Here is a 12,595-nt window from a genome sequence, read left to right as displayed (position 1 = left end):
GCGACTATCAATCAATGACGTCAGCCAATTGAATAGTTTAACACAGTACAATCCCGCCTATCAAAATTTTCAACCAGTAGATTTCTTCCAGTTGAAAAAAATGACATTACAGGGGTGGGAGTAACTCAGTTGTTTTAGTTGCGTCATAACATGGCGATTTCACGTACGGCATACTTACTTTATCCAGTTTTTAACGTATTTAATTAGATGCAAACTCGAACAAGTAAAAACGGTATTACTGCGTAATAGAGTGGTTTTAGTTATACACAAAGTAACGCTTCGCCGGGTTCCCATCAACAGTCAGCTCACCCACCCCCACGGAGAGCCCACTCTATGGGCTGGAAGCTTCCAAGGGAGAACACAACCTAGGTAAGAAAAATGCACGCATGTTTTTTTTTGTTTGTTTATTTAGTTACAAATACGTGCTCCACGGTCATGCGATTGTAATAAAATGAAACAAATGTCATACCTTCATGTGATGTACGATGCAAACACATTAAATACATGTGGCCTACGCTGCGTGGGTTTGTTTGCTGACTGCGCGAGACGCGAGCAATGTGGCAAAAAGTGTGACTTTAAATATGATAAATGGTTATTAATTCAGCGCTTGTTACTCAAACGTTTGAAGTTGTCAGACAAACTACTACGGTACAGTATTTATAATTTTGTGCGGCGTTCCCGTCAGCTCGTACATCGGAACTCTCCTTTGGTAATGACGTCACACACGAGTTGATAATAAATGAAAGCAAGATACCTGAAAAAAGTGGTACATATTTTTCTTACTACGTATAAAAATAACTTTAAAACGTGAACATGTGACAAAATGAATGATTCAAGTGGCACGATGACCAAGTGTTTAACACATCCATCTAACAATTCTGAGGCTGGGGGTTCGAATCCGGGCACTATCCTTTCTTGCGTAACGTTGCATATTTTCCTCGTGCTTTAATGTTTTTCATGACCAGCTTCTTTTGTTTGGTTCCAGCATTGTCTCTCTCAAAACGTAATCTCCAAACTCAGCAGTACAGCAGGTTATACAAAGTAAATTTCCAATGCACACTTGAGATCATGCAACACTTGTCTAATGTTTAATAATCTATTCTCCCATTTTCTTTTGTAGCTTCTACACTCAGCTCCAACAATATCATCATCAGCAATCTTTCCAAAATCCCTTCTACACAAGCTGTTCCTCATACCACATCAGGTAAAACATAGAATAGTTTGATTTTGCACACCCTACCAAATATATTGCGTGTATAACATTCATCGTGAATATGGGCTCTTACAATTTAGGCTGGTCAAGTTTATCAAGGGTTTATCATTTCAGCTTTATTTTGCAATGAGTTTAATTGTCAATTATTTTTGTAAGGTGTTTCAAACTCTCGTTCCAGGTGTAACAGATGCCAACTGCGCCATTGTATGTTAGTACAACCTCTCCTCTGAATCAAAGATCGTGTTGACATTTTGTTTTTAGCTGAGCAGTCTGCGTGCTGATGATTCAATCATCAAAGAGCGCAAGCCATTTCCAACCCTTTAGAGTAGTCAATAATTTCTAAAAAAAAAACATATATATATATATATATATATATATAAAACACAAGTACAATAGTATAGATTTGTGAGTATACACATTTTATTACATTGACCTTGTATATGCCCAATACCTTGTAGCTGCACCTTTTACAGCAATTCCAGCCTGGAAATTGCTGAGGGAACATCAGTTTATTCTGCGTTTTTGGAACCGATCATCCGTTACTTGCTGAAAAACTAACTGTTTTTGTGTTCGAAAGCAATAAAAGTGTTGCTTTGGGACCATATTGGTGAAAGGAACTGTGGGGAGATAAGGAATTTAATTTAGACAAATGCAGTGCTTTGCTGCCATCTTGTGCAATATATGGGTAATTGAAAATCTGCTTTGGGGCGGGGTGTCAAACGGTGTTTTATTTTTTATTTTTTGCTATGCATAGCAAGGCTTTTTCTAAAAACGTAAAAACGTGGCCCAGAACACGATTTGTGTTTGGGCTAGCAGCTGGTATGCAGGGAATGGACACGAATTGGCCAAGACAAGAGTCAGCTTATTCAACTGTTGTGCTGCTGGCCATTGGTTGGTTGTTCCAAAAACAAAAAGTAAGGAATGACTGTCATTCCCAGATATGAAACTCTACTCAAGTGTATAATTAACACGTATCACTAGAGGTACAGTAGCAGTTGCTTTTAAAAGCGATGACAACAGCTGTTTGAGAGGTCATAGTGAAACATTATTTTTATGTTTCGATGACACTGCAGTGAGTCAGTGTGTGTGCGTGCGTGCTTATGGGTGTGTTTGTGTGTGGTATAGGGAATGGAAGTAGACTGCCAGCCCGAGGACCCCATGGTGTCAGCATTCGAAGACGAATGCGTAGAGCTGTGCGACGTCAAGGACATGAGACTGGAGGCGGATGCCATTGTCAACGACGTCCTTTTCGCTGTGGCCCAAATGCACGTATCCAAAAACCTCAACAATTCATCAGACGTGGCTTATATCAACGTGGAGACGAGAGAGGGCAACCGCTATTGTTTGGAGCTCACAGAAGCAGGACTAAGGGTGGGGAAACCTTTTTTTTTAAGTGTCTATTTCTGTGTTTTTTTTCTAGTCTACTGAGGGCCATACTAAATTTAAAATAAAATTGAAAAAATAGGATTAAATAGTGGAAGACCTGCTTGTTTTACAGGGAGTCCCCCAAAATTGGACATTTCATAGTTGAATTCTCACTCAAATTATAATGAGATGCATGTGTCCTAAGCTTTTAAACTTTTTTTTCCCCTCCCTGTCCAAATAGGTTGTGGGCTACGCTTTTAACCAAGTGGACGAGGACCTGAGCACTCAGTACTATGAGACCGTTTATTCGCTTTTGGACACGCTCAGTCCGGGCTACAGGGAAGCCTTTGGGAATGCTTTGCTCCAGCGACTTGAAAGTCTCAAGCAAAATGGACAGTGACATCAAAGCAGGTTTCGAATGAGCTGGAATAAAAAAAAAAAAAAAAAGTAATACGGAATGTCCACTTGTCGCTATCATAAGGGGTACCTTGCCCTATCAATTCTGCTTTGTTCCTTATCATCCATTCACTTGTTAGTTCATTCCTGACTCGCTGCTTGGGAGCAATAGTGACATTCTGCTGTCGACTTTACAGTCAAAAACTATTCCAGTGCACAAGAATTCTCCATCTTTTGTACTCATTGCAATGCAAATGTGATTGATGCTGTGACCTGGCGGCTGATCTGACCTGTTCAACTTCCCCAAAGTAGTTTAAGGGCCAAAGCGGAATCTCCTTCCTCATTCCACAAATATTCTGCCTTAATGACTGTTTGGTTAGAGAAGTACAACATACCTCTTTATCTACCTGTATTTACCCAGCTACAAAAAGGCATGTCAAATTACAATAAAGCTAGTTGTAGAATTCTTCTGTGGACTTGCAGTATAATACAGCACAATACGCTGAATGGCGGTTTGGCTTTCAGTATTAATCTGTTTTTCTAGTTTGTGTTTTTTTTTTTTTTGTTTCTAGATTTAAATGCTGATTCAGGATGTTTCATCTTGTCCCCGTTTCTTGCTGCTGGCCTTTGAGCTGACCAATATAAGTTTCTCAAGTAATGAGATGTGGGTTTTTTTCCCCCTCAGCATTTTCAAGTCAAATTCACACATTGAGAATTCTTTATTTTCATCACATTTACAGTTCTAAATAGCACAAAGACAGTAAGAAATTACAAAAGTTTGAACAGTTAGAAATGTTTACTCTGTAAATTCAGACTACATAGCAGCCATTAGTACAATGCAGCGGCTGAATTGAGAGTTGCCAATACAAAAGTTTACTGCGTTATCTGAAACGGTGCAAATTTTGGCCCAAAAAAATATGCATTATAAAATCAGTTTGCAAAGTGAGTAAAACAACTATTTCTATGTATAATCATTTACATGTATTTTACGAGTCTAGATTCCCTTTAAAAAGAAGCAGCTGGGCAGATGACTTGTTTCAAACAATCTCTACAGGGAACTTAATGCAGAACAGATCTTGATTGTTGTCATCTCTCAGTTCCCACTCCACGACCAGCTTTATCTAGAAGTGGAACGCAAATGAAAAAAAAAAGTGAAACAAGTGCCCTTTCGTAAAGATGGTATTCAAAAGTGAAAGGAAGTGAAAATGCTCTGTGACATCTAGCCTCTGAAACCAGTAAGCACACTCAAGGCGGGAAACAAAAGGGTGCTAAAACCACCTGGCTTGTCACATTGTACATATTGGGACCCTTACGATTTGTACTGTTCAAAAGCAAATATTGACTTTAGAGTACCGTCGAGAGCAGTGATAGGCAACATATGAAAATGATTTCCCTACAGATCATCTCTGTTAGAGAATCAAGCTAATGACCACCTTGCCAACATAAAGAAGGTGAAGGGTCTATATTGCATGTGCAAGTGTAGTATTACATTGGAAACACTTTATCTTAGCATCAACAGAACTGAGAGATTTTGATCCTTGGCCCACAAGTCAAGGTTTTGTGTTAACAATATGCAATCTAAATTTAACGTTGACAGTTAAGACACACAGTCAACAAACACACTTAAACCTCAAGGGGATAAAGTTTAATATTGCATGCCACAACGCATCCTCTGAACCAATAGCCAAAAAGTTCAGAATAGATTTATTTTTATCTTCAGAGCGATTGTCAGTTAATTTAAAGTGCACTAAGGTTCCCATCCCTTGTTTAGGCAAGAACTGTTTATTTCTCCGAACTCCTGATATATTTTATTAAATTGTTATATTGCAGTAGAGAGGGGGGAGCTCTCCAATCTCGTGCACTGAGTACGACAAAGGGCATTCTGATTCTGATACATTTCATACTGTTGTATGAAATTCACACAGGTGTAGCACTTGTTTGTACCCTTTAATGCAAACAAAGAGGTACCGAAAAAAAATGGGTTCCTTCACGTACCTTTTGAATTGGGAACCCTACAGGGTACATCGCAAAATGTTTGTACTTTGGACCATAAGTGGAACCTACCCTTAGTTTTTCCATAATCGTCCAGCCCTAACCACTAATGAATTTTGTAGATACATTTTCAATTAACACAATGGCAGATAATTGTGAAGAAAGCCCTTTGTGTCTTTTGAAAGGACTTACTCCATGTCAATTTTTTGTTGCCTTCAAGAATACCAGAAACCTTGAAATAAGGTTGTATCAGACTGATTACTGAAACCACTAATCCCTAATAAAATGGGATGTTTTCTCCATTGTTAATTTCTCTGTGGACATGTGATTAGAAACAACCAGAAAGGAGAATATTTCAGACTGCTGCTAAATGTACGCTTACCGCAGGATACTCCGTCTTGACAGGCAGCGCATTCACATAGTGATAGTTCTGCTGCTTCTGGATGGGACACTGAATTCCAGACTTGCAGCCGTCCTCAATGGGAATCGGGAAGGGGACGGGAACTCCGGCGATGACGCCGTGGACCACGGCTTTGCTCGTCTTGCTCTGCACAGCTACAGAAAACAAACAAAAAATGATAACACTAAGAAAAGACATTCCAAATCAATAAGGATCACTCACCACTGTTGAAGGTCACATTGACACTGGATGACTGTCCTCTATGCAGCTGGCAAGGCATAGAGGGACAAGGAGTAATGTCCACAATGATTACCTTGCCTGAAGAGGAGCCTGAAGATAAGAGAAAATTGATTTCACATCACTGAAGGGTAGGTGGATGTAGAAGTCATTTTTTAAAATTGGACAAATAAGGCCCATTCTTTTCTTTTATCCGACTCGTTCAGCATTTACATTAATAAGACCCAGTAGTAACATTAGAAATTGTGGAGCGCCCTCCCGTTTAGTTTTTGTAATATATTTTTATACTTGATGCACCGCGTGAATGGCAGTACTTCTGGGCTATGCGTCACTGGCAAGTCAATGTATTAGACACACTTCTTCCAAAAGTATTTTAAGTTTTCCCCGCATATTTGTGGGACTTCCAACAGTCATAAATCAGAAATTTAACATTCTAATGCACGATCATTAAAAAAAAAAAAATTCAATCGATGTTAAAAGAAATTAGCTCGTTACTGATTAGTGACTTACCACAGTCAAAGAATTTGACTGGATCAGCACACGTGAGCCCCATTAAGCAGAGCAAAACGACGCCAGTTCTCAAATCCATGTTGAGACGACCTAGAAAACAAATATTCAAGACTTGACAACAAAATGGAACTTGACTGAATCTTTTAGCACAACACGTTCATGCTGTGACCTGATTTTCATGTGTCGTCAACATAAGTTTAACGAAGCACGCAATCACGTTCACGGCAATAGTTTCCGGCATCTATTGTTTTCTTTTGTATTATTTTTTTTTTTTAATAAATCACGACAAAGCGAATAACCAGTACCCTGTTTAAGTTTCCCCAGCGGCTTCAAGAATGATGTTTCGCAGCAAACAACCCGGCAGCACGTTTTATTTCCTCATATCACGAGACTAAAATAACGCCCATTGGCGCACGATTGTTTTGTCCACAGTTTTGTCTTTCGGGATACGGCTTTCGTGGAATAAGATACAGCAGGCAGACTTAATAAAGACAACATCATATAAATTAATTGATAAATTGAGTGAGTCTATAAATGAGGAATTCAGCATTTATCAGTAATAATAGAGGTAAAATAACATTGTAATCTTTGCCTGACAGGCAAAAGTAAGGCAATACGGATAAGAATGCTTCTTAGTGATTGTCAGGTACATCCGCCAATCATTTGAACGCATTACACCCCTCCTTGTGTACGTCATGGATGGACCAGGGCATCAGCCAATAGCATCCTCTGCTTACTCAGGGCGGGACTTCCCTTTTATTTGTTATGGAAGATGTCACTAGTGGGACAAGCGATGATATCTGCGTCAAAGTCTAAAGTATTAAGCCTTACCAGGTAAAATTGCTCTTTTTTTCTACCTCGATGACATCAAGACGTGTTTTTCCCCACACTCTCAATTTATAATGCGAGATGTAGAATTTTATCTTTTGAACGTCAGCCTGACGTATCCTGTAACTCGCCGGTTCGCGAGCTCATCGTGTTATTGTAACACAGATGATCGTATTCAACCTGATCTGGTGAACTAATTGTGATGTTTTGCAGGGCGTCTGCGCTCCTCGGTAACATCGCGGCTAGACAACGCGTTCCACGGCTTCTCCGTAGTCCTCAACGCATTTCCACAGTGAGTCTTCGACCTTTCAGCGGCGCCACAAGCCAGCAATGGTCCGAACTTGATGCAAAGGTCGTCCTCACTGAGTCGTGTGTCAAGGTGAGCAGCGACTGTGCACCAACACCTGCATTAGTGCAACTTTCATTTGAACACAAGGAGTTTTACAGGGGTTCTTATGTAGAAAAATCCAATGGACCATTTTTTTGTTTTGATTGACATTGGGGTTATAACAATATTTTATATGGGCCAATAGCAAGTGTGATTTTTGTTAAGTAACCTGAAGCGGAGTTTCGCTCGTGAGTGTGCTGTCGCAAGCTGCTTGTCTTTTTGCTGGACCAGAATGTGGCACAGTCATAATAGTTTCACATTTTGTCAGTCTAAATGTGTGGCTGCACTATTTTTGTTTGAGTATTTGTTCCTTCAGGACACTTGACAGAAGCTAGTTGTTGCTTGTATGTTTTATCTGCAGCAGGATTTTAACAGCAGCACTCCATAGCCTTTACTTATGACGTCTCAATAATTATTAGCAAAAAAACAAATTTACTTTTAGTTTCACACTCCATTAAAAAACAATTGTTTGATTATATGTGTCATGTAATATTCATACAAATTTTAATTCAGAGACTTGGTGAGATCATGGCAAAAGGAGAGTACCTAAGAATACGCGTGGAAGGGGGAGGCTGCTCTGGCTTCCAGTACAAGTTTTTGGTTGATGCTGACAGGAACGAAGATGACAGGTACAGCTTTTCCTTTCTTTTCACATCATTAGATTCTCTCGAAATACACACTGACCCTTCCTTCTGTGCTTTCAGAGTGTTCGAGCAGGACGGAGTGGGCATCGTCGTGGACCAGGATAGCTTGGAGTTTGTGAAAGGAGCCACCGTGGATTTCAGCCAAGAACTCATCCGCGCCACCTTCCAGGTGCTCAAGAATCCCCAAGCTGATCACGGCTGCTCCTGTGGCAGCTCCTTCTCTGTCAAACTTTAAATGACATGGCACTGGTGGTCTGCCGCACATGTGCAGCGCTGCCCACTTCAAATAGACAAAGTACACAGGTCGGCCGGTGGAAAAGGACAGAAGAGGTTTGGCGTACTATACTAACAGGTTTTTGTTTTGCATAATCTCACATAGAATTCAATTAAATGTCAATGACTGGTGGCAAAATTCACTATCGTCAGCTGCAGCTTGTAACATTTACAAAAAAGCAAGACAACCGTTGTTTTGAGTTTTCGCTTCATGCATGTAAAATATGTAAATTGCCCAAATGAATTTATGTAATTGCAAATTCACATCAGATGTCAGTAAAAACAGTATAAGTGTAAATGTGGCTCTTGTACAGTCTCTTGCAATCAATCTTCCAATCAAATGAATATAACCTGGTAGTCCAACCTTTGATTAAATCGATTTGGATTATACTTTGTTAGTCATAACACCTTGAAATCAAAACTCAATCAATCCAACTACAACTGATTCTGAAAGAAAATAACTGTAATTCAAACTTGCGACTCTTGCACATTCAAACTAATCCATCTAGATAATATAAGATGAATTGTGCACAGGCATGAAACACGTTCACAACATTTCGCGGCACTCAACTTAAAATTGCCAAGACAGGCGGTTTCATTATTTGTTCGGTTGGAAAAGAACACACAGAAAATATTGGCACTTGTATTATTTTGATTGTAGAATTCATTTTCCGGGTGCTGTCTGTGGTTTGATGCCGCTGGAATGATCACATTGCACAAGAAGCTTTGTTGCCAGAAGTAATTGAGGCTTAATTTTCACTTTGCACAATAACATCAACAAGGTGCTATGTAGAAAATGCAATGCGGGATTCTAGTTAAGGTAAGCAGTTTTAAAACAAACTTTACGGGTGGCCGAGTGTGTTCCCCTCAAAGCTTCTTAACATTGCTGTTTACTATCCACTGATCCAGCTTGACGCTAACTGAACGGCACATTTGAATAACGTTATGAGTTTTCGTGCAGAGCATTGTTCAAACGTGATTTTTATTAATGTGGGAGGGTGTGATACAAAAAGGGAAGTTGCTGGGTGAGGCAGCGAAGATGCGGAGTTAATCAGCTAACAGAATATTTTTTTAAAATTAATATTTAGGAAAAACCCACAAAGCAGTGGAATGGCAAAATTGTTTTTAGAATAATTGTCATTGTCAGTTTACAACAGAAGATCCCTCCATGTAGAGTCCACTATTGTATCGAGAGGACTTACGTATTTGACTGCCTTATCGGCACAATGAACTCAGGCTTTTGAGAGAAACTTCTACAGGGGATCCATGATGTTTTGCCATTTGTGCAAATAGTTTGAGAAATGCAGTTAGTGTTGAGAAAATTTGAGGATGAGATGAGAAATACCAGAGCAATTGAGGAAAAAACAATTTGACGAGGGGTAGTTTGGAAAATGTATATTTAATCCTAGCATTTTACACACAGTCAAACTGGATAAGTTTAAAAATAAAAGTCTGAAAATATTTATTAAGTGACACAAAAGAGCAGCCAGGAAATCTTTTTTTTATTAATAATTGAGCACCAATAGTTTGATCACATTGGTTAAATAACATTTTCTATTTGCACACACCATAACATCATACACTCACAGGTTAGAATACCTGTTCATTTTTTTTTATTATTATTAAAGCAGACTTTAAGAAACATTTCACAAAAATATACAAAAAGAATATCTACAAATGGTATTTACACTGGTGTAAATCAAAATGTAGATTTTTTTTTATATATTATATGTATATATAGTCTTAAAAGAAGCAACATATTTTGCACTTCTTTCCTTCCAAATTAAACATTCCATTTAAGTAACATTTCCAATTACACAAAACGTTAATTTACACCCACCATATCAATGAAAATATGACAATAATACATTGTAGCAGCGCACTGTAAAGTGGTGAAATATTTTAGGGTGCATTGGAACATCAAGTTACAGCTATTTTCTTTTCAGGGGAATGGGGTGTTTTAGATAGATAAGTCTTCCATGCACACCCACAAACAAACACGAACACACCCGCACTCATTAACGAGTCATGAGTGTGATTGATCAGTCAACAACAACCACCAGCACTACAACACAAGCACAGAAATAAACCATCAGGGCGACACAGTGACTGGGTCGGGTGTACAGTGCATAGTCTGCTTTGGCATGCTGACATCCAGAACATAACAGTGGATGTTACATTCAGGAGGAAGGCCACACGATTTGGAATTACCAATAAAAACAAATATACAAATGACCACATCAATCAAAATTGAAATACAAAAACAAACAAACAAACAAAAAAAAACTCATAACACTTACGTTAAGGCTAATCGAGTTTGCTACAAGTATTTTTTTTTTTAATGGCATTGTCAGTAAACAATAGGCCTTCAATTGTGGAACAGGAATACTTATCCCACAAAATAATCCATCCCCAAAGTCAGTGGTCCCCAACATTTTTGCGTCGTTCTAGTTCTGCGTTGAGCAATATTTTGACAGAGCAGAATCAATCCAAAAAGTGAATCAAACTATAACTCATTATGACACTCAATCGAGTTGTTGCAATGAGTGGGAGCCCTGCACCTGTTCATCAAAAATGTGCCCCCACTATTCTAAACGTGCTATTCTGATTAATGTTGCATTGGTGGAAGAGGAATCAAGATTCCTTCACCTGTTCTTAGCCGTCTCAGGGCGCAGCCATTTTGACAGTATACTGCCCTCTGCTGTCCACTGGGATTGACGTCTAAGTGCCCTTGTCCTCGCATTGTGGATGTCACGGCTCACCAGTTTTCTGGGTTGGGTAACATATTGCAAAACGGGTTGCTTCCATATCTCACTGATGGGATGATGTTCTTCTAGTGATGAGCAGTATAGTTTTTGCAGTGAACAAACCGTATGTCCAATAAATGCAACCTAGCTTTCGTGGGAATAAAACATTTTTCCCCACACAGGTTTGGTAGATTTCAAATGGGATTTTTTTTTCTTTGTAAGATAAGGCCACCCTTGCATACAGTCCAGACATACGAAGATAGAAGTAAATACGACAAACTCCCAACAATTTTCACCACTTGATGAAGACTGTCCTCAACGCCATTTCTGTGCGGACAATGACTTTTACAGTAAAATGGGACTACGGCAATTAAAAAAAAAGCCTATTAGAATATCTGAACGTTATTTGCAGTTAGTCACAGGTACATGAAGTAATGTCAGGTGTGTGCCGAGTCCCATTTACTGCAGGTTTGATTGATTAATTCTGAGCAGAGACGCATCCCAATTTATAAGAGGTTGTGCACACCTGTGCAACCACAATAGATCAATTGTTTGAGTTGCACAGGTTATAGGTCACAACAGTGGAAAATGTTTTGCGATGATTTATTATGGTCGATTTTTTACATCACCAAAACCTGACACCTGAGAAGGGATGTGCAGACTTTTTAAATGCAGCTGTATTTTGGAAGTTACAGTCTCCTCTTCAGTCTGATCATTTGGCCTTTGCCCCTTTATGAAAAATGTGTTTTTTTTTCTTCTTCTTCTTTTACTAATTTGCTCTTTTGCGGGCTTACTTTTTTTTTTTACATGACAGAGATGAGTGGTCCACAGCCTGGTAGTTGGGGACCACTGCCTTAGTTGATATGCCTCACACAAAATGAAACTTTTTTTTCCATTTTTAAAAATGATGTGAGTAGGGCTGAATGCACGCCACCTTTGTTCACAATTCACACCATGATGTGCACGTGTGCATGCACCAAGTATTGAGGCAGTAAGTTAGCGCCACACTTATTCCTCACGTTGAGCCTGCCAGGCCTCCTCGTGCTCTTTTGAATGCATCCTTCACGCTTGACTGGAGAAACACGCCGGGAGGCAACAGGCAGGGTGGGCAGGATGTCACCGTCAGTGGGCGGCGTGGACACACCTCCAAACAAAGAGGCTACAAAAGTACACATGAGACAATGTTGACCTTTCATTGTTAAAGGGGACATACGAGAATTATGATTTCAAGTCATACCTCCTGTCATCTCCACCAGCGCTCACCACGAAGCGGTCACCATTTGTGATGCGAATATTTGTCAAGTGAGCCGAATGGCCCAAAAAGCGTTTATGTTTTGCCTGAAATTAAAAATAATGAGAATATATATATTAAAAAAACTAATAATGAAATCACATGACCAAATGAGATGTGAAAATGCAATACAGTCAAATAATCCAAGAATGTCTGGTCGTTTCCTGGTTTTAACAGCACAGTTATCACCATACACCAATCAAAATACAATGTCCATAAACATATTTTAGACGCCTTCCATATCCATCTCTAATTAACTATACCAGATGATGGAAAATCACGATACTAATGTCAGTATCACTCAAGGGTGG

General features: G+C 39.3%; 4 protein-coding genes across 10 annotated transcripts in view; 2 read left to right on the top strand and 2 right to left on the bottom strand.

Annotated features, from left to right (window-relative positions):
- The first annotated feature begins 107 nt into the window (after positions 1–107).
- gskip (gsk3b interacting protein) lies at positions 108–3,440 on the top strand. Of its 6 annotated transcripts, none has more exons than XM_088316986.1 (6): positions 108–369; positions 986–1,031; positions 1,121–1,204; positions 1,392–1,421; positions 2,339–2,584; positions 2,820–3,440. In XM_088316986.1, exons 4-6 carry the CDS (start codon positions 1,401–1,403, stop codon positions 2,976–2,978), a joined length of 426 nt encoding a protein of 141 aa, XP_088173112.1. In that variant the 5' UTR covers positions 108–369; positions 986–1,031; positions 1,121–1,204; positions 1,392–1,400; the 3' UTR covers positions 2,979–3,440. The 6 variants fall into 6 exon arrangements, with proteins under 6 accessions (XP_088173112.1, XP_088173094.1, XP_088173105.1 ...); XM_088316968.1 differs by having other exon boundaries at positions 986–1,041; XM_088316979.1 differs by lacking the exon at positions 986–1,031.
- A 234-nt stretch (positions 3,441–3,674) lies between these two features.
- LOC148343202 (NPC intracellular cholesterol transporter 2-like) lies at positions 3,675–6,555 on the bottom strand. The gene is made up of 5 exons (XM_088316957.1): positions 6,419–6,555; positions 6,114–6,203; positions 5,589–5,696; positions 5,349–5,521; positions 3,675–4,095 (listed from the first exon to the last, which is right to left on the bottom strand). The coding sequence occupies exons 2-5, from the start codon at positions 6,190–6,192 to the stop codon at positions 4,012–4,014; spliced, it is 444 nt and encodes a 147-aa protein (XP_088173083.1). The 5' UTR covers positions 6,193–6,203; positions 6,419–6,555; the 3' UTR covers positions 3,675–4,011.
- Positions 6,556–6,819: 264 nt separating this feature from the next.
- On the top strand, positions 6,820–8,548 carry isca2 (iron-sulfur cluster assembly 2). Its single transcript, XM_088316926.1, has 4 exons — positions 6,820–6,947; positions 7,155–7,320; positions 7,843–7,958; positions 8,034–8,548. The coding sequence occupies exons 1-4, from the start codon at positions 6,886–6,888 to the stop codon at positions 8,206–8,208; spliced, it is 519 nt and encodes a 172-aa protein (XP_088173052.1). The 5' UTR covers positions 6,820–6,885; the 3' UTR covers positions 8,209–8,548.
- A 1,084-nt stretch (positions 8,549–9,632) lies between these two features.
- eml5 (EMAP like 5) overlaps positions 9,633–12,595 on the bottom strand; it is a 39,128-nt gene continuing 36,165 nt past the window's right edge. For both annotated transcript variants that reach the window (XM_088316937.1, XM_088316946.1), the window contains 2 exons: positions 12,231–12,331; positions 9,633–12,152 (listed from right to left, as the gene is read on the bottom strand). In XM_088316937.1, coding sequence (XP_088173063.1) covers positions 12,116–12,152; positions 12,231–12,331 — 138 coding nt within the window. In that variant the 3' untranslated portion in view covers positions 9,633–12,115. The remainder of the gene's footprint in view (positions 12,153–12,230; positions 12,332–12,595) is intronic.

This window comes from Idiotropiscis lumnitzeri, chromosome 1 (assembly GCF_059441095.1).
Source record: "Idiotropiscis lumnitzeri isolate Australia: NSW breed Sydney's pygmy pipehorse chromosome 1, RoL_Ilum_1.0, whole genome shotgun sequence".
NCBI classification, from domain to species: domain Eukaryota; kingdom Metazoa; phylum Chordata; class Actinopteri; order Syngnathiformes; family Syngnathidae; genus Idiotropiscis; species Idiotropiscis lumnitzeri.
This window is presented reverse-complemented; position numbering and strand designations above follow the sequence as displayed.

Excerpts from the sequence above, each read along its gene's own strand:
- isca2 (XM_088316926.1), top strand. The coding sequence starts at position 6,886 with ATGTCACTAGTGGGACAAGCGATGATATCTGCGTCAAAGTCTAAAGTA. Across the intron at positions 6,948-7,154 it reads AAAGTATTAAGCCTTACCAG|GGCGTCTGCGCTCCTCGGTA; the intron begins GTAAAATTGCTC and ends GATGTTTTGCAG. Across the intron at positions 7,321-7,842 it reads TCACTGAGTCGTGTGTCAAG|AGACTTGGTGAGATCATGGC; the intron begins GTGAGCAGCGAC and ends ATTTTAATTCAG.
- gskip (XM_088316979.1), top strand. The coding sequence starts at position 1,401 with ATGCCAACTGCGCCATTGTAT. Across the intron at positions 1,422-2,338 it reads TGCCAACTGCGCCATTGTAT|GGAATGGAAGTAGACTGCCA; the intron begins GTTAGTACAACC and ends TGTGTGGTATAG. Across the intron at positions 2,585-2,819 it reads TCACAGAAGCAGGACTAAGG|GTTGTGGGCTACGCTTTTAA; the intron begins GTGGGGAAACCT and ends CTGTCCAAATAG.
- LOC148343202 (XM_088316957.1), bottom strand. The coding sequence starts at position 6,192 with ATGGATTTGAGAACTGGCGTCGTTTTGCTCTGCTTAATGGGGCTCACG. Across the intron at positions 5,697-6,113 it reads AGTCAAATTCTTTGACTGTG|GCTCCTCTTCAGGCAAGGTA; the intron begins GTAAGTCACTAA and ends TCTTATCTTCAG. Across the intron at positions 5,522-5,588 it reads CAATGTGACCTTCAACAGTG|CTGTGCAGAGCAAGACGAGC; the intron begins GTGAGTGATCCT and ends TGTTTTCTGTAG.